The 20,128-nt window shown below is 40.6% G+C and overlaps 1 protein-coding gene across 2 annotated transcripts; it reads right to left on the bottom strand.

Annotated features, from left to right (window-relative positions):
* Nucleotides 1-310: 310 nt before the first annotated feature.
* Nucleotides 311-19,308, bottom strand: sox3 (SRY-box transcription factor 3). 2 transcript variants are annotated; one of them, XR_015065470.1, is made up of 3 exons: nt 19,183-19,308; nt 3,819-3,868; nt 311-551 (listed from the first exon to the last, which is right to left on the bottom strand). XR_015065470.1 is itself a non-coding variant. In XM_085905467.1 (2 exons), exon 2 carries the CDS (start codon nt 11,557-11,559, stop codon nt 10,597-10,599), a length of 963 nt encoding a protein of 320 aa, XP_085761593.1. In that variant the 5' UTR covers nt 11,560-11,860; nt 19,183-19,308; the 3' UTR covers nt 9,404-10,596. The 2 variants fall into 2 exon arrangements, 1 of the variants encoding a protein (XP_085761593.1); XM_085905467.1 differs by lacking the exons at nt 311-551; nt 3,819-3,868 and adding an exon at nt 9,404-11,860.
* Between the last annotated feature and the right edge of the window lie 820 nt (nt 19,309-20,128).

Genomic DNA, 20,128 nt, shown 5'->3' with positions numbered 1-20,128 from the left:
CATTTTTCTGACGAGGCGTTAACAATTTTAAGTTAAGGTTAACTCACATCATTTTTTGAGTGCCTCCAAAGGGGGGGCAATTTCAAAGTGTGTGTGTTTTTTTAAAAATATATTTTCAGCCTACACGATTGAACTCAAGGCAAAGCTTATAAAGTCCATTTAAATCACAATAATTGAGTGTAGTCTAGAGTTTTGTGATTTCTTCATTCTTTCTTTTTGAATTCAAAATAGAGAAAAGGGATTAAGCAAGTGAGGTTCATCAATGAATCTTTCTTTGTGTGTGTTGTTCTTTTATTTTCCGTACCACATTATTTATTTTATTTTTCAAAAAGTCTAAGTTGACAACCAGCATGTAAGCTGGGGCTTTATCTTGGCGATAAGAGTGCCTCGTTGTTTCAATGTGTTGTATACCAGCCACCAGAAACTTGAGGTAGATATATTTTTGCTGAGTTGAACATGAATCCTTTTCAATCAGGTCGAGGTAGCTGTATTTTATTGACGGTTGACAGTTGGTGTGGTTTCAGCACATCCAGCACACACGCCCACAGCATCTGAGAGCAAAGAAAAATGCATTATTTTTTCATTGTTTAATCATTCAAATTCATCTGTGTTGGTAATAAAACAGTTACGGGGGATTTAGTGACAAAAATCCCAAATTATTACTCAATAAATCAGAATGCCTTTATTTTAGTAGTGTACAGTAAAAAAATAATGAAACAATATACATGTTAGATAAGAAAAACCCCACCATCTGCAATATATATAAAAAAAAACACTTTTTGTTTGGTTAAAATATAGAAATGATGACGAAATCGGTCTTCTGAAAAGCATTATCAAGCAAGTAATAAGTAAGAATAAATCTGTTGAATTCAACTCTTCAAAATGGACCACTGAAATCAATAAATAAAGTTTTCTACCTTGTAATTAAGTGAGATGCACCTTATGAGAAAACAAGTCTAAAGTAAATGAACCATGCCAGTGTAAAGCAGGTTTTATCGGCTCTGAGCTTTGATTGCACATTCAAATTAAACATTGCAAAATGCAGTATAACATGTTGAGACACTTGGATCCGAGCCAAGTTTGATCAGAGGTACATTTTCTTGTTTTCTTTTAAATTTGGCTAAGGTGAGGAAAATGCATCATCCACGCAATTCCGCCAATCTTGCAGATAAGCGCAAAACAGTTAGTAGAGCAGCTGTATATTTATTTATTCATTGACTTTATCTCTCGGGCCTCCGCATGTGGCCTCGTTCGACGACTCGTCGTTACAAACCATCTCATTATTCACCTGAGGCGCTAAATCCTTCACCATCTCCGGTGCCCCCCTCCCCTGGCCGAGCTTCCCCCCGGCCGGCACCGGTGCGGCCCACGTAGAGCCTCTTCACGGCACTGGACGGGAACAATGACAGAGCACAAGATGAGAGTGGATCATGAGTAGGCAAATCCGAGGGGGCCTCGAGGGGGTTTTCACAGCTCGATAAGTTTGGACAATTTGTTGACAATCCCTTTTATTATGACTCCCGCGGGAGTGTGCATAAATATTGATGCTTTTGCCGGATAAGCTGCGGTTAAGTCTCGCTGCTTAGTGCAAATGCTCTCAACTTTTTATATATCCAGGGGAGGTATATTTCCAAGGAAACCCTCAAAATCCCAACACCAATTAATTAAAAAAAAAAAAAAAAAAATCCTGTGCTGAATCCTCCCGAGGCTTCCGAAGCAACCCTGCGGGCCACACATCCAAGAGAGATGGCCCGACTAACTCTCCATGGCAACTAATCAATAAGTGACACAGTCAGTCAGCAGCTGAGTGTGTTCAACACCCCCACCAACAACGATTATAAAAAAAAAAAAAAAAAAGGGGTCCCCTGGGTTACATTTGGCTTCACATTATAAACCTCACACGCTTGCAAACATAAAGGCCGCTTGAGCAGTATGACAGGTTGATCAAGGTTACTTTTTTTTTTTTTTTGTTAATTCTGTCGGCATTACGTGTGTTGTTGTTGAAATTGTTGAAACCCTGTCATATAAATTGCAGGTTTAAATTTAGTTTTGCTCATGATTAGCAATCTCCTCCCTAACCAAAACAAACATTCCACCAACATAACTTAAAATGAAGTTTAACTTAGTTAGCTTTTTCACTTTGGAATAATTTGCTCATTCAATGTCATTCGATTATTTACAGTATTCAAACAAATAATTTATTCCATTTTATATAAAAATGTATGTTGCATATTTACTTGATTTACCTCACCCAGAAAATTGGTTACTTAATAATTATAAACTATATTTGTGGTGTCGGACCCTATGTCTCAATTTGGCAAATTTAAAATTGGTTCGTCCATATATAGGTGTTTTTTTTTTAAATATTCTTCCCACTAATTTGTTGGATTTATTGGCAAATATTTAAAAGTTATACAATTCAGTACATACATGTAAGATTTATTTGAATGAATAATAATTGGGACGAATGATTTATTTTAAAAAAAAAATCAAATGCACCCCTTTTAAGAGGTGGACATTTGCAAGTGGGCAACAGGCCTAAACGGAGCTCAAGAAAACATATGTGTGTGTGTGGTCGCATGCGTGTGTACACGCGTGTGGCATGTGAAGGTGCATACAATCGGAGGGCTCCTTCCATTGTGCGTCCGTCAATCCCCATTCCCTCTCACTGTCCTCCACAAACGCTAATCAATAGCTGTGTCCTAGATCAGAGACCTAATCTTCCCCCCCGGAGCCGGGCGACCACTCCACACACTGTCCCAAGGCGTACATGCTCGTGTGCTCACGTACACAAGTGGCCCCATTTCCTGCCGCCTTCCAAGACGGGTCACAAGTGGGGTCAGAAGAAGTCGGGTTTAAGACGAGGCTGCATGCTCCAGTGTTCCTAGACAAAGTTAATGCGGGCCACAGAAAGGGACCATCTGCGCCAAACGCACTTTGACACATTCAAGTCTACTTAATGTATTGGTAGGTTCATGGCAAAACCGTCTCTCGGTCCACTTGTGCCCGTTTTGTGGCGTCACGCTCCGAGGCAACGTCCCGACAAAGCGCAGTGCTGCCTGGAGATAAGAGTGACCCCAGTTTTTCGATAAAAATAATTTCGGCATTGTTTCGTCACTAGACTGGATGGTAATGGAAGTGGGTCTCTTGATGATTTGACTGCTACGGGATTAAAATTTTAATTCAATCAGATGATTTGTTCATATTCCGCCCAATGCTTCGTTGGATGACGCATCACAGTCCAAATACTGTATCGGACTACTTTTAATGATTTTATTTTCAAAATATTTTACATTGTTGTCTTTCAAGGTGTGTTTTAGGTCGCTGACATTTTGTATCCTAAATTGTATGTCTTTGTATCCTAAATTGCGCCAAGTTTGTCCTTGTGTGAACTTCATATTATAGTGTGATGTTTAACCATAACAACCTTTGTCACACAAGCGCACACAATCACACACACACGCACACAGACAGGATTGGCCTTTTCCTCAATTGCCAATAATGCATTCACCAGATTTAACTTTATCTGATTTCTGATTGGCTGAAATCCAAATGGGCAACAAAGCCAACTGTTGCTTTAGCATGTGTTCTTGCAAAGATTTTTTTTCCTCAAGAGTTGTAAATAAACACACAAACAAACAAACAAACAAACAAACAAACGAAATAAATACATACATACATTCATAAATTAATTAATTAATTAATTAATTAATTAATTAATTAATTAATTAATTAATTAATTAATTAATTAATTAATGCATGAATGAATAAATAAATAAATAAATAAATAAATAAATAAATAAATAAATAAATAATACCTGTACACTGCACATGAAAAAGGCCTTGGAGAAAACAGGCAGACGTTTTTCTGCAAAGAAAAAGAGAATGAAAAAAGAGAACAAAACATCATCCACTTTGCTTTGAGCTGTTTGTGTGATTAGTAGTTTGTTTGCACAGGGACAAAAGAGGCGCCCAGCCTTATTACGTTCATATTCGACAGTTCTCGTATGCTTTTGGCACAGAGTAAACACAGCTTGACAGGCAGACATGTTAATGGATGACCTAACCAGCAAGGTCGGGATCAGTTGACTTTGTATTGTATGCAGGCCCGGCCGCACCAAAAGCACACATGCCGATTATTAAAACCTTCATTGATTTTTAATGACACAGAAAAAGAATGCCGCTGTTTGCACATATTGCTTGAGTAGCGTGTGGTGTAAAGCCAGGTGACCAACACAACATGTCAGCCGTAATAATACATCTGTAGAAAGTCCAGAGTTTCCTTTCCCAAACCAAAATACATCTTTTACAGGATCTGTTCATATGGAACTTCACAGTGGAGATGGACTTGAGGCAAAAGAGTTTCCCAAGGCAAAGAAGTCACCTGACCTAAACCCAACCAGGCATGCATTTCATTAGCGGAAGACAAAACTGCATCAAGAGTAAGCAGGTGCTGAACGAAATGGAGCCTCAGTTGTTGACACATTCCAGACTTAAGCTTGTAATTGACTGCATAGAACTTGCAACCACCAAGTATTCAAAATGATGAGTTTGATTCATGATTGTTAAGATCTTGTTTATTTTTATTTCAAATCCATTGTGATGCTATTTAGAGCCCAAACGATGACGCTCGTGTCCATGTCCGTGTCAATATGTCATGATCATATTTATACACCTGACCTAATGTATCCAAACCTCAATAACACCAACGACCAAAAGTCGTTTGGTTTGATCTTGTTTTCTTCCCAGGAACAAACAAGCAAAGAAAGTCGCTGCTGGGCGGATGCGTCTTGTCATGTGGCGGCGCTCTGGCCTTTGATGAGCTTCCCACTCGGCATTCTTTGCGGTTGTGTGAGACCCCGATTCGACCGCAGCCGTCATTAATGAGAACTGGTGTGACGGGGGGAAAAGTCCGCCAATGAGTGTTCACTGCGGCGCTCGCACTTAAGGAAGAAGATCAAAAAAGTACGAGGATGGCTCCACGGGATCTGCTTCCTGGGAGTGCCCGTTTGTAGGGGAAGGCTCTCAGTGGGTCAGCCCCAAAGCGCTGACCCCAGGAGGATTTGATGCCATTTTCCCACGCAGGGAGTCGACCTGAGAGGAGCTTGTTAACAACATCTGCCCCAGTTCAGGGAGATTAACCCCCACCCCGACCCCCGCACACACACACACTGCTCACTGCTGTCAATCTCGGTAGCGCGCAAGTCCCGACGACTCAGGGCCTGGCTAGGGGCTGAGGCGGCGGACAGGCCTCTCCAGGCCCCTGCGGGCTGGGCTCCAAGGGCCCTCCTGGAGATCCCAGCCACAGCAAATCAATACGGAGGCTGTGTTCGGAATCACTCGCTCGTTCCCTAATCGCTACGCGGGGGGGACTCCATAATTCTAGAGCTAAAACTATAATTGAACAAGGTTTTTCGTAGACTAAAATAAAAACAAAAAAAGGTACAAATGAACTCAAACAGAAGGAGGAAGGTCAGATTTGTTGAGAAATTATATTTGACTTTATCACGCAATACTTGGTGACCTGTAAAATTCAAAACTAACAAAAACTGTGAAGACAGCAAGTATGATTCCCCAAAAGGAAATCAGCCCTTCCTTTTCTGCAACGGGAGATCCCACGTTAGGGATTACGCAAACGAGGGTGTGCACCTCGCAAAAAAAGGCGCGTCTCTGCAGAAGAGAGCGGCCCAGCCGGTCGAGCAGGCGGCTTCCGTGACGTCATCGAGACAAACTTCGTCTCTCCGCCGCCTGATGCCCTCCGATGACTTTTTCCACTCGTCACGATGACGCAGAGGAAAGAGAAGAAAGTGCCAGGGCATGTCGTTGCACAAGAGTAAAAAGAGGAGGTGCAGGTGCACATATGTAGGCCAGCGGTGCTCAAAATGGGGTGCGGGACTCCCCAGGCAGTCCCAGAAACATACCTCAGGGGTCCAGAAAATAATTTGTAACACGAGTATCATCTTTTAAGGCGCTGCCTAAAATATGACTTTCAACTTTGTTGTTTATTATAATATTTTTAGAGCATGGCTTTAGTCAGATTTTAGTTACACAAGAAGGCGACTAATGCTGATATTGACCACCATTGGAAGTATTGATACCTTAAAAAAAGGCCGGGTTTTGGCTCAGTATCAATATTTTTCATTGTATAACACCCATTCCGAATTTTTCTTTACAAAGTCTTAAATTATTCTGTTTTTTTAGATGTCTTAAATGTCTTTGCTTTTAACGGGTTAAGTGTTAGCTTTGGCGTCAAATATGCGATATAAATAAAACTGCTATGCCTTTGCCTTGCTTGCCTTTGCCTGAAAATAAATACCTTCAATTCCTACAGGGTGCACATGGTAGTTATGTTTAATAGGCTTTTTGGATTATGAGGGCATCCTTGCGTGAGTGCTGCCCGGACTCTAAAGGTTTGCCCGATGAAGTGCGGCAGGGGGAATCTGCTGAATCCATGATGTGCACGGCCTGTAATTAGGTTAGTTTTTGGAGAGAGGAGGTTAAACAAACAGGGCCTGTGAGGTCATAGGCAGATGGAAGTGGGATATGCCTGCACTTGCTGAGTGGGCACCAGAGAGCGAGAGACTGGGAAACACACAGAGGGAGAGAGCGAGGGAGAGAGAGAGCGAGAGAGAGAGCACAGAAACAGAGAGAGAGAGAGAGAGAGAGAGAGAGAGAGAGAGAGAGGCCCTCTGGGTACTCAGTGGGGGGACGACAAGGGAGGGCCCCATCATGGATGGCCTCATCGCCAGAACGTTCAGTGTTGTCCCTTTCCGTCCCGTCCGACTACAATTACACACACGCACGCCCAAACACGCACAAACACACACCTTCCTCACATATTTCTCTCCCTGAAAAAATAATTACAAATAATGATAGAAAATTAGTCATCATTACCTCCGCCAGGCTAAAAGTTCCCATCGGTCCACCTTTTCATCAAGCGTTTTGGTTCTTGTTTGGAATCGTCATGACTCAAAAAAGTGCTAGATTTGCGGCTTTGGTGTGGTGGATAGATTTATTGGTTTTGATCGGGATCCAAATTGATTAAGATCTTTTACTTTTTAGCGAATGGGGTCATGACTTGAAAAGTTGCTATTGGATTGGGATAGCATTTATTGCATTCTGCGATTTGACTCAAATATATGAGCTACAGTACTTGACCTGAGTTCATATTTCTAATCGGCAAGGTTGAACTTGATGAGTGAGTGCCGTTGGTACAAAGATTCGATTCAGATCTGATCTTGGGAATTTTGAATTACATTCAATTTCAATTCAACTACAATTATTTCAAAACTGATTTTTTTTTTACATCTGAACCCTAAAATGTCAAACCAGATATGATTTGGATCTGATCTTGAAATTTCAAACCAGATGTTTCTCAAATCCCTGCAATGTCAATCTGATCTCTGTACTGTCAAACCAGATTTAATTGGGGTCGGGTCCGTGCCATGTCAAAAAAGATTTGATTTGATTCCTATTATAAATCAAACCTCATTTGATTCAATTCATTCAAACTGGACTCAATTGGAATCAGATTGTTTTAATGTCAAACCACACTTGATTCAAATCTGATCCCTGCAATATTACAAACCAGATTTATTTGGAATGTAATCTCTGTAATATCAAAACAGATTTGACATAAAAAGAATCCTTGCAATGTCAAACCAGATTTATTTGGAATCTGATCACTGTAATTTCAAACAAGACTTGATGAAGATCTCATCCCAGCAATGTCAAATCTGATTTGATTCAAATTCAATTCCCACAAAGTCAAACCGCATTTGATTCATATATGATCCCTGCTATGTTAAAAAGATTTGATTCAAATCTGATGACTGTGAAGTTAAACAAGATTTGATTAGGATCCGATCCTTTTAATATCAAACATGATCTTATTGGAACACGCACATATGAAAATCTCCATGCAAGATTTGGACTCTCTTTTTTTAAGATTCCAGCCAGGACCTCAGTGCATGTTTCTGAGGCAACCTCTGCTAATGTTGTGGGAACACTGACACTTCTCTGGAGTGTTTCAAGATCACTCTTGAACAACAACCAATACTTTCCAATATGAACAAAAAGTCACGGCCTGTGTCGTTTATACTTTCTAATTCAGCAAAAGCCATCTAATTTCATTGTGAAATTATTGATGTCTCATGTGAAAATGGTTCAAATTTGACCCGGAATGTCAGTAAGGCTCAACGACAAGACGTGGCATTGTCAAGAAAAACGCCCATGATTGAGTTTTTTTTTTGCATGATTACTCAACACACCTCACACACAACTACGTTGAGGAGCAAAGAATGAGAGAAGCTGCTTAATTACTAAAAAAAAAAAAGTCAGAGTATGATTAAGTGACGGGCGGCTTGCTGGCACACTGGAGTGACTTAAGAACGACTCAGGCCAGTGAATGCAGGGAGGTCTGGATAATCTTGCGCTCCACAAAGGTGCGCGGGGGCTAATCCCGGGTGCTGTGCTCATCTTGTGGATCAAGTCGTGCCATAAAGGAGAGTGTGGGAAGGCCAGCGGGAACGCCAGCGCATGCTCCCCAGAACCTCTTTGGTGGCCGCCGCTCACTGATGCCAAAATACACCACAACAGCAGGCTGCCTCGCCGCTCTTAAAGCTACACTAAAGGCATGTTTGGGACTGGAGAGGCCGCAAATTTCAATTGAAAGTCCACATGATGCAGATGACATATTCTGTCTGGCTCAATTATCACTTTTAAAAGACGATTTGAAAGCGGTTACACAATTGGTATTTTTGAAATGGTAATTGAAGTTAAAACAACTTTCAATTTGACAAGAATGTTAGTTAAACCAACAACGCAAGTAAGATGAGTTTGTTTACCGTATATTTCTAAGTACGCATGTCAAATTCTTATTTCTTCATTGAAAATGCACGAGATGCAATTTTCACATGAGCACCACTTGAAATAGGTTGTTGAATTGCCCAACTTGAAATATTACTGAAGTTGCTGCCTTAAAATTTTGAATTTGGTCAACTTTTTGTGTTGTTTTCAGTGAGTTAAATAATCTGTCATTAATATTGCTCAAGTCCTTTTTGGATGTTTCCAGAAAACAAGAAAAACAACAAATTGGACAAACACAAAGAGTCCAGATGCCTTGATTCAACATTTGTGTATTAAAAACCAACAATTTTAAGCGAGCATATGGCTATTTTTTTTAGATTGATATTGTGGCATTATAAATTAAAACCAAATCGGGCAATTATTCTCTTAGGCTTTTGACTAAACAGCTTTAATAACGCTCAAGGATTGAGCAACAGCATTGTAAGTCTATTTTTGTAATTACAATACACCAATTTGAAATGTAGCAGGCTTAAAAATGTGGCAGCGTTGACCACGTCACACATAATTAAAATCTCTCATGTGGTTATTAATAAATGGCAATATTGTTGTTAACCAGTTTTAATGAGAAGCTTTTGGCTAAAAGGTTAATGAATGGTGTAAAGGAAAAATGTTTGTGACATAAAAATAAAGTTCATCCGCACTCCACCTATCACATTCAATATAAAAACCAAAGATCTCAAAATTGTGTTTCATACAAATTTATTCTGCATTTAAGAATAAGAGGTGGTCTTAAAATAAGTAGAAACGTCAGTTTAAATAAAAGAAAACAACCTTTTTTTCACTCTGAAGAACGAGTGAACTTGACGCTGCCAAAAAGAAAGAAAAAAAACGCAAAATACAAACCATCACAAAAATGTACAAAATATCGGGCTCACAAGCTAAGAAAAGAGGAAGGAGGGAACTATAAATAAAACTTGCTCTTGCGACCAGCACAGTCTTAATATTTCATTTAAAACTAAAAAAACAAAAAAAAAAACAAGGCGGGGGTGAGAGGAAAGAAAAAAGGTCTACAAGTATGGACAGATGTCATTCTACAAATGAAGTGTAAACATTTTTTTCTGAAATAAACCAGCCTCTTCACGAGGCCACTTGCCTTTTCACGCGCAGATGAAAATGTGGCATTATGTAATATATAGAAGTCCAATTCTTCTACATCACTTTGATTGCTTACCGTCGTGATCATAAAACTGCCTTTCCTCTGTTTGCAATGCAATTTACTCAAGTGGATTCAATCTCAGTTCAAAACGGGGAAAAAAAACTGATTTGCTTTCTTTTTTTTTTTTGCAGGGGCGTCAAACTCACTTTTACTGTTGGCCACTTATCATCACTTCATTTTAGGATTACATACACACAATTGCCACATTTTTTTTTGTTAAAGAAATAAGATTTGAAATGAGTCGTTTTTTTAAAGTACATTCTTAAAACTGCTCCATTTAGGAACCCATATTGGGGTTATTTGGACACAGCAGTTTAAAGGGTGTATTGTTAGCGTCATGCTAAGAAGCGATTTGGTGGACATAAATGCTTTTCAAACCAGTTCAGTGCAGATGAAATGTACCCAAGTTGACTTTCATTTGCTTTACTGGCCAAACGTGACCCCCGCCCCAGGCCTCCAGTTTGACAGGCTCGCTTTTACAGCAACCAAAGTTCAAGTATCCAAGTACTTTTTTTTTTTTGAATTATTATTTTGGAAAAGTCAGAATTTTCGCACGAGCAAGCATCTCTCACTCAGATGTGCGTGAGCGGAAGGGTCCCATTGACGCCCGTCCCGGCGCTCTGGTAGTGCGGGTGCACGCTGTGTAACCTGCTGCCCTGCAGGGCCGAGTGCTCCGCGCTGTCCCCGCCGGGCGGCAGGTACATGCTGATCATGTCCCTCAGGTCCCCCAAGCAGGCCCGCTGGGAGTGCGACGTGATGGCGGGCGGCGGCGAACTGGGCTCGCTCTTGCACATGGAGCCCAGGCCCACCATGGCCGGGTTGGGGTTGCCCGCGGCACCGCCGGCGGCTGCGGCGGCAGCGGCGCTGACCACGGCGGCCTGCGGCGTGCCGTAAGCTGCCGGCGACATGCTGTACGTGGAGGCCGCGCTCATGTAGCTCTGCGCCGTGCTCATCATGGGGTACTGCAGCGAGGCCATGTCGTAGCGATGCATCTGCTGGATCTGCGGGCCGCTCATGCCGTGGTGCTGCGGGTAGGCCAGTTGCTCCTGCATCAGCGAGTAGGCGCCGTTGCTCCAGCCGTTCATGTGCGCGTAGCCGTCCATCCGCTGGCCCACCTGCACCGGGTTGGTCACGGACGCGCCCCCGGGCGCCAGGAGCCCGCCGGACAGCGAGTACTTGTCTTTCTTCAGCAGGGTCTTGGTCTTCCGGCGCGGCCGGTACTTGTAGTCCGGGTGCTCCTTCATGTGCATGGCGCGCAGTCGCTTGGCCTCGTCGATGAACGGCCGCTTCTCGGCGTCCGTAAGCAGCTTCCAGTCGGCGCCCAAACGCTTGCTGATCTCGGAGTTGTGCATCTTGGGGTTCTCCTGGGCCATCTTGCGCCGCTGGCCCCGGGACCACACCATGAAGGCGTTCATGGGGCGCTTGACGCGCTCCTGCTCGCTCACCCCAACGCCACCCTTGGAGCCCGGAGCCGAGCCCGAGTTGGGCGGAGGGGGCAGCGGGGACTTGATCTCCGTCTCCATCATGTTGTACATGGCTGACCCCGGATGGCTGCGCGCTCTCGCGGCAAAGCAACAGCAACAACAACAAAAGTTGGGCAAAGAGCGCCCAAAGTCGAAGAGAAGTTTTAGTCTCCGGAAAAGAGGAGGAAAAAAGTCGGCGTGCAGGTGCTCCTCGGCTTGCTTCTCAAATCTGCAAACTTGTTGGCCAAGCCCCGCGTGTTATGAGGCCGGGGCCCGGACCGTCTGATGGAGCCAGTGACGGCCAATCACAACGAGCCTCCCCAAGCCCCCCGACAGCCAATCAGAACGCTCGAAGGGCTGCGCCTGTTTATTGCTGAAGGTGAATGCAAAAAAAGTTGACAATTGAGCTAGTTTTTAACTTTTTGCAAATACTGCTTGAGGAGGAAATACAATATGATCATTTTCTCGGAGTTTTCTATAGGTTTGTTTACAAAAATGACATTTGGCGGGTTTATTTTTTTTAACGACTGAAAACAGAAGTTCCAAATTCAAAAACAAATATTGCCAAGTGTGCTTTTTTTCATTCTCTGTTTCTCACTGTTTAGTTTAGTAGTATATTGCATACATTCAAAGGCGTTGTTTCCTCTTTCATGCAAGTGAAATGCAGAAGCCTGTGCAAATTTGTTGACATCATAAAACACGACGGTGAAGATGGGAATTGTGGACCTAACCGATTTAACAAAAATGCCAAAAATAAAAAATAATTATTTAAAATAAAGAAAAAATTCTATGCTGTCAACAAATAAATCACAGCTTGAGATGCCTTTATATTGAAATTTGATGAAAATAATATTAACGTGTAACAGTAGAAATGGCGTTTTCTGCAGTAAAAGATTTTCTTGACCGTTTTCAAGCACAGTCAGCTTAGCCTGTTGTCATATCAGATCTAAATTCGGTTCCAAACAAGCTCTTGCTGCTCGTTAAGGCGAAATTTGTAATGCATCAACGACCTCTTGTGGAGGGGAGTGGCCATCTCTCCCCCAGCCCCCTCCACCCCCTCCCGAGAGACGCTTGTTTTGTGTGCATGTGCGCGTGTTTGTTAATGGTTATGAAAATGAAGACATTACCATGTGTTTGCTTCCCTAAATGAGCTGAAACTCCCAAAACCTCACACCTGTTGATGACACAACCATTGAGAGCAGGGGATACGCGGGATTAGGGTCAGGGGTCAAGGGTTCTGGTTCTTTTTGCCTGCTAAAATAAGTCAGCGTCTAGATTCTTAACACTCATAAACGAGTAAATAATGCAGCATGTGTGATTGAAAATGTCATTAGGTTCTACAAACAGTTGATTTTGTAACTATAAAATACTTGCCACGTATTTTGAAACGCTTCTCAAAAACACTGCAGCTAATATCATATTTTTGGCTTTAAAACATTAGTTTGTGCTAAAGAAAGGCACTTTTGACTCAAAGATTGCAATATTTTGGCCTGTAAATTGGATCGGATGATGATATAAAATGTATTTTTTGTCCAACAACAAAAGAAATTGGGCAGAAAAAGTGATTGTTTCCCATGGAAGTTTTCTACTTAAAACACTATTTCTATTCAAAATGCCTCAATAAAAAAAATTACACTTTTAATACGCGAGTTTGCCATTGAAAAAGCTTTTTGATCACAAACACAAAAATACATTGATGGACAACACTATGAATAGCCACAAAAACATATTTGACCATGAATAACTGAATTTGACATTAAACACTTTGTTTGAACTGTCTACTTTCAATACCCACTTCTTCTTTTTTCCCTGAACACATCTTGATGCACTTTGCCACCACCAACAGGCCAATGATTGAACTGCAGGCATTCACTGTAATGGAGTACTGTAAGTTTGCCTTGAAGAAACAGTGGAGGGAGGGGCTGCAAGTGTTTGGATGCCACAAACTGGTATTATTTTTGCATTTTTCTTACAAAACAATGTTTTTATTCTGAATCCATCATTTTCATTGTTATAAATTGTCATTATTTACTTTTAATTTTCGATTTTTATGTTTCAGCTCTTTGTTTTATAAAAGTACCCTGTTAAAAAAAATGGAGTGCATTTGAACAAGGATGTTAACATGCACAAAAAACGATTGAAATTATCCATCCATTCAATATATAATCATGACACTGATGAATTTCTTAATAGGACATTTTCAAAAGTTCACCAGTAATGTTTTGGCCACCAAAAAGAACACAAAATGTTGATGTCACTGATGTCGCGTGGGCGCCTTCTAGTGGTAGGTGGGGAAAACAGAACAGTTCAGTTGTATTTAACTTTTGAGCTCAACAAATTTGGATTTAATCTCTGAAAACTGTTTGTTATAATGATGTGGGTACATTTTAATGTATGTACAGTATATTTAAATTGATTAATTATTCATATTAAAACTGGCTAGCAATAATCATAATAATAATAATACATTTACTACTGTTCACTGTTTTTTTTTTCATCATAGTGCAACTTTGAGAGCAATTTGTTTATTATCATTTGCATTTTGTATCCGAATATCTAATTTGAGGTCTGATGAATTACCAGCAAATCGTTCACGTTCAAAGCAAATGTAGGCGCTTTCACCTTACTCTTTCTACAGAGTGAAATCATGCTTATGGCTTGTAATAGAAAGAGAACGACTCCTCAATGGGGATAACTCAACAGTTTAATTTCCCCGTTCAATGGCGCCTGACAAATTGGACCAGGCCAATAAAAGTAAGCAGCAATTAGCGCCTGCACGTTTTTGTTGAGGTGCGTGTGCGCACATCTCAGCGCTGATCCGCTTGTAATCTTCTTATGGAAATGCCATCAAGACCGCAAGATAGACAGAGAAAACCAGCCAAACCGGGACTAGTAAGGCAGCCCTTGGCTAATGAGGGGCCTCAGAGCGGCTAATTTGCTCATTAAGCGACGTGGGACCACCAGCACAGCGGGGATGACGTCACCCCGAGAAGGGGGGGGGGGACGCTTGCAATCGTCTGGAATAAAAAACGGCTGCATTACCCACTTTAATATCGTGCACATTCAAGCAATTATTCGATTGTGTTTGGAAAAAGAGAGCAGGTCCAAATGAGGCTGAAATGGTGTGCGCTCGAAGCTGGTAAAGAGGGAATATAACGGGCAGTAAACCCACAATTGAAAAATACATTCACTTTTGAGATGCCTCCAAAGAAACCTTGAATCGCATCAATACAACTACATGAGCGCCTGCCTATGTAAGACGTGCGCATAGTGTGCGTTACGTCACGTGGATGTGATTTATTGACTCAAGTTCACCAGCGCCCATAAAGGAACAATAACAATAATCACAATGATTAGGTTTATTTGGTTATTAGGTTTATTATATAAAAAACTGCTTTTTATATTTGATCTATTTTATTATTTTAATATGGCAATTTTAGATTCTTAAAAACAATGTGTAAAATATGCGTATTACTTCATTTTAGCGAACATTTCATTTAGAATAAAAGAAAAGAACAGAAAACGATTTCATTGAAAAACACCTCTACTGCTTTTTGTGTGAGAGAAGATTTTATGTTATTTATAGCTTTTAAAGATTTCTATCTCATATAGGCCATTTTTTAAATATCAATTTCACCTGGTTTACATAAAATGTATTTATATTTTAAATAAAGAGGACGGAGTTGCTACCATCTTTAAAAATAGTCTTTATGTGTACTTTAAAAGCATCCCCACCTTTCTTTTTCGATTTGTATTTGCACATTCTTAAAAAAAAAAAACACGTCAATCTTCATTCCTTCAAAAGTTTTTAGCCACTTTTAATCTCAATTACATTTTCACATTTTAATCTTCATAGTAATTGTTGAAATTATTATATATTAACTAGGGTGGAATCTTCCAATAGTCATTTTTTTAAAGCGCCTTCACTTTTCTTTGGCACATTTGTTTTGATCATTTTTAGTCTCAATTTCTCCAGAAAAATTACGTTTTGCTTTTTTTTTTCTCATTTTAAATCAGGCGCTATTTCTTTTTCCAACACCTGCTGGTAACATGCATACTCCGATATAATCGCAAGTGGCCATCATGCATTGAACACGCCCCCATCACCAGCACCACCCAGGAAGTTTTTGTTGTTTGTTTGAGGCCAGCGAGACTGCATGTGGACCTTTAGCAAGAAAAAGTCATTAAGCAATAATGACATTTCAGTGACAGCGGAACAGTGGGCCAACAATGGAATGTGTCTCATTAAGATTTCCCAGATTTTTTTTTTCTTCTTTGGCCGGGAAAGAGATGCAGCAAGGATGCAAATGAAGTTGCCGTTTACGCACGCTCTACTGATCCTTTTGTACGCACGCAGAGAAGCAGTCGCTGCCGTTGAAGGCAGCAGGTAAAAAAAAAAAAAAAAAAGAAATAGAAAAAGAAAAGGTACATATAATCACGGCTCATTTGACGCAAGAAAAGCCAGCACGCCTACATCACCTTTTTAGTTCAATAAGCGACTAAGCATGTTAATTTGATTAATTCACTTATTACAGTCACAAACGTTGCGCTACAGAGCACACAAAAACACATGCATCAGAAAAATTGGTTAATAACGTGTCTCTGCACCATCTACGTCATCAGTACGTGTTCTCAGTCACAGATGAACTAAATAAAGGCATATAGATAACCTGAAACACATTTACATAGTATATACAAATAAGTTATACTATAGAAATGTAATTCGCATTTCAACACATTTCAGTAGTATCTACAAGTTACAAGTTATATATTGTTGATATGTGTATATATATATATATATATATATATATATATATATATATATATATATATATATATATATATATATATATATATATATACCTCCCACTAGATGAATATCTTAATTGTGTTGTACAATGACAATTAAGTTATTCTATTTTTTTCTAGTCTTGAATAGTCAAGCTAGTGGGTAACTTCAGTGTATTCAGTTTCCTGGTAATCTTTATTTGTGCACCAGTAGGCCAATTTTACTTAAGCAGAGGGGAAAAACTCTATGATGAATTTAAATACCTAATGTGCGTCTTAGTAAGACTTGTGCGCTAATAATAGTGCTGATTGCGTAATGAGGCTTAAAAGCAGACGAGAGCACATCATTGCAGGCATTCCTTCATGATTATCTTTGCTCCTCGAGGTCTTTTTTGAGACAATTGGCTGTGGCCAGATGAGGAGAAATTCTCCCCATTCAAACATTTGCTAGATGGCGCGTTAAATAGAAAAATAAAACATTGAAACGACACGGCCGCAGTGGATCGGCTGGCGATGAGGCAGAAATTGAGTCGGGATGTGCTTGCGCTTCTGAGCCACTGAGTTGCACTCTTGTTTAGCACCGTTTTGTGTTTGTGCAAGTAGGTGGGATGAGTCATAATTCCAATTTACGGGACTTACTGGGAATGTTTCACCAGACCTTGGGTCAAGGATGAATGAAGTTATATTGTGCTTTGGCATTTTACACAACAAGAAGCGGCAGTAGGAGAAGAAGGTGACAAGAGAAGAATATAAACCTGTGTGCATGCACCTGTTGGTTTTTGAAGGGCCTTGATCAGGAGCAGTCAAAGAGTCCAAGATATGTACTAAATTGTCATTAATATATCTAGTAACTTGAAATTCAGCTCATCAGTGCGGCACTAAAATAGTTTATCTTCGCAGAGGATAAAGAATATATAACGGTGAGTACAGTTTTATTGTCTGTTCACTCATTTACTGCAACAACATGACTTCTGAGCTTTTCATGATAACAAATTTATTGTTATAGGCGGCATTTGTTTTTCGCAATCACAACCAGCACCAGATGCAATGTGATAAAAAAATAATAATAATCTGACAAGCATCCCACAGGAAAAACAGTGAAACTAAGCAAGCTTCTGCCATTGAATGACACTATCGAGCAACAATCGACAACAATCAGTTTCAAAACCATTACGGGCTAATTACGCTGCTCATTATTGCCTGTGTATCTTTTGAATCGTTGCCATGTTCACTTTCTCCCCAAAAACAAAAGGAACTTTCTGCGGGGTTTTTTTTTTTTGCGCTTCTTGTTTGGAAGAAAATGCCAAGTCGGCACTTTGTGCTGTGGCCTCAAGCAAAGCAGCCCTTCTTTTGTCTTAGCCCATAATTGAGATCCCACTAATCTCACGTCGTTTATAATAAAAAAAAAATTAAACAGACCCTTTGTCAAATTCATTAGTTTAAGATAATATTGTCAAAATGCAAAATTAATGTGCAGTACAACTTTAATTCATTAATTAAGCGCAGCTTTTTTGGGAAAGGGTGGCGCATGATTAATGCCACTCGGTTGTTATCTGTACTCTCCTCTAAAATGATGATGTGATGTTTTCAACTCTGATTGCGGGGCAATGTCGGCCTTTTGGGCAAACAGGTTTAGCTTGTTAATTAGAGGGGGCGATTTATTAACCCCCCACCCTTCCTTCCATATAAAGAAACAAACAAGCTTTATAAATCACAGTGTGCCGTGATGCGTAATGGAGCCCAAATGACAAACGTGTGTTGCACGCCAGCCAGGCTCTTGATAAAGACGATAGCGCTCATCCATTTAGGCCCTAGTCAAGGTCTCGTTAAAAAGGAGGCCTAATTTAATTAAGAGTTAGCCATCGCCCTCTAAATATATTAATTACCTTGAGCGTGGTGAGATGAGCGGTCTGATTCTGGCATATTTCATTAGAGCTTAGCAGCTTGCTAAGGTGTTGACAAGATAATGGATGGCCCGGGAGGAAATTGGTCACCTTGCGTTCGCTTGGGCGACGAGAGGTGAGCCGGAGGACGACATTGGTGCCAGAGGGTGCTAGATATGAAGTGAAAGTGGAAGTCAAGTGCAAAATGTTTTGTTTTTTTTCGTGTTCTATGCATCCACACGAGAGAAAACACAGTATTTGTGGAGTAACAATGAAGCAGAATAATTCACCCGTTTTCAGTCAGCCCAAAGGGGTGGACGTAAGTTGACGTCAAACTGCCCATGGGTATTACGAGCATCATCTGACAAAAGCCAGAAACGGATGAGCGGTGAGATTTGCAATGCGAGCCCGAAGCAAAAGGGAACAAATGGTCCATTTAAGTAGTGATGAAATGGTTAGAAACACAGAAAGCTAAATTTTGCAACATAAATGCATTGAAGCGGTTCACAAGAGAAAATGCTTGAACATGTGCGTGTGGTAAAAATACAGCTAAAAGCAGATTTTTTTTTATGTAAAAATCAAGACATAAAGGCACACAGCAAAAAAATTAAGATCATCAATAAAAAATCTGATATAAATGATATTGTCTATCCCTAAATGTAAATGAAAACAATTTCAAACTTGTTGAAAAGACTGTTTTGTGAATTCACATGATTTTAAGAATCGAAATTACTGTCACATTCATTGCAAGTAACATCAAATCAAATTTTGTGTTGTTAAAAAAAATTACATGCTCCAACCACTGTAACCAATTGACCTTTTTTTCGACATATTTTCATATCAATGCCATATGGTGTGCTGTATTATACATATCTGATCTTTTTTTTTTTTTTCTACAAACTAACAGGCGTCATCATGGTGTTTCCTGTCAGCGAAGCAAAGAAGCCCAAGCTCCCCCAGTCTGAAACACTCCCTCCCTCTTTTCTTCTCCTCCCCCTCCGACTAGAAAATAAAAAGCACTCACCGAGTAGTGACCGGGTTGTCCGATGGCTGCCTTTCCCCACCGTTAGGACACACCTTCCAGGAGTGGGAGAATAAGCGGCGACATCCACAGCTCGCCAGGACCGACACCGAGGCAGTCTCCGGGTCTGCAGGGAGAGGAAGAGAAGAGGCATTGGGTCCCACACTGGTGTGCAGCTGAGCCCTCGCAACCGCTCTGGGAGCCATCTCATTCAGTCCAGATTGCTTCATACAAAAGTTGACAATGCACCAGTCAAGGCCATTGTTGATATTCAACATTTCCTAAATAGCTGAGCAGAATAGACAACATGGCAGCTTGCAAAACTTGGCCGGGAAAAGTGACCTGGAGCTTTCCGAGGCTCGGCCGGGCACGAAAAGAGCGCTATTGTGGAAATGGCTGTGAAAGGGTTCCAAAAAACAAAGCAATCTGCATGCGCATATGGGAAGCATCTATTTCATAGGCTTGATATCCAGCTCAATGCATCACACTCTATTTGACCGGTGACAAAAACAAGTGAGCTTAACTTTGGTCGTAAGGTTAGTTTATCCCATTGCGAGGTATAACAATGTTATTTTGGGATCCTGAATGGAAAAAGATTCATTTTGGCAGCACTTGCTCAAAAATAATTCTGAAATGATAAGGTATGTCATAAGACTGTGGCGACAGTCAAAACAGAGAGGATCATAAAGCATCAACACCATGTACAAAAACACAAGTTGGTGTTACATACCTGACAGTATTAGTAAAAGGAATCAAATTACCTTCACACGAGGCTCACCACTAGCTAGCATCGTAGCCCAAATAAGATGCCAGCACAAAGTGATGTGATGGCCAAAACAACATGCACAAACAATGCAAGCCATTAAATGCAATGTAATAATGCAGCTTCAAATTTACTTTGAGTTTGGGTTAGACATAAAGATGATCCAGCTCATGGTCTTGTCTGTCT

Source organism: Syngnathus leptorhynchus, chromosome 2, assembly GCF_054491065.1.
Source record: "Syngnathus leptorhynchus isolate UIUO chromosome 2, UIUO_Slep, whole genome shotgun sequence".
NCBI classification, from domain to species: Eukaryota; Metazoa; Chordata; class Actinopteri; order Syngnathiformes; family Syngnathidae; genus Syngnathus; species Syngnathus leptorhynchus.
This window is presented reverse-complemented; position numbering and strand designations above follow the sequence as displayed.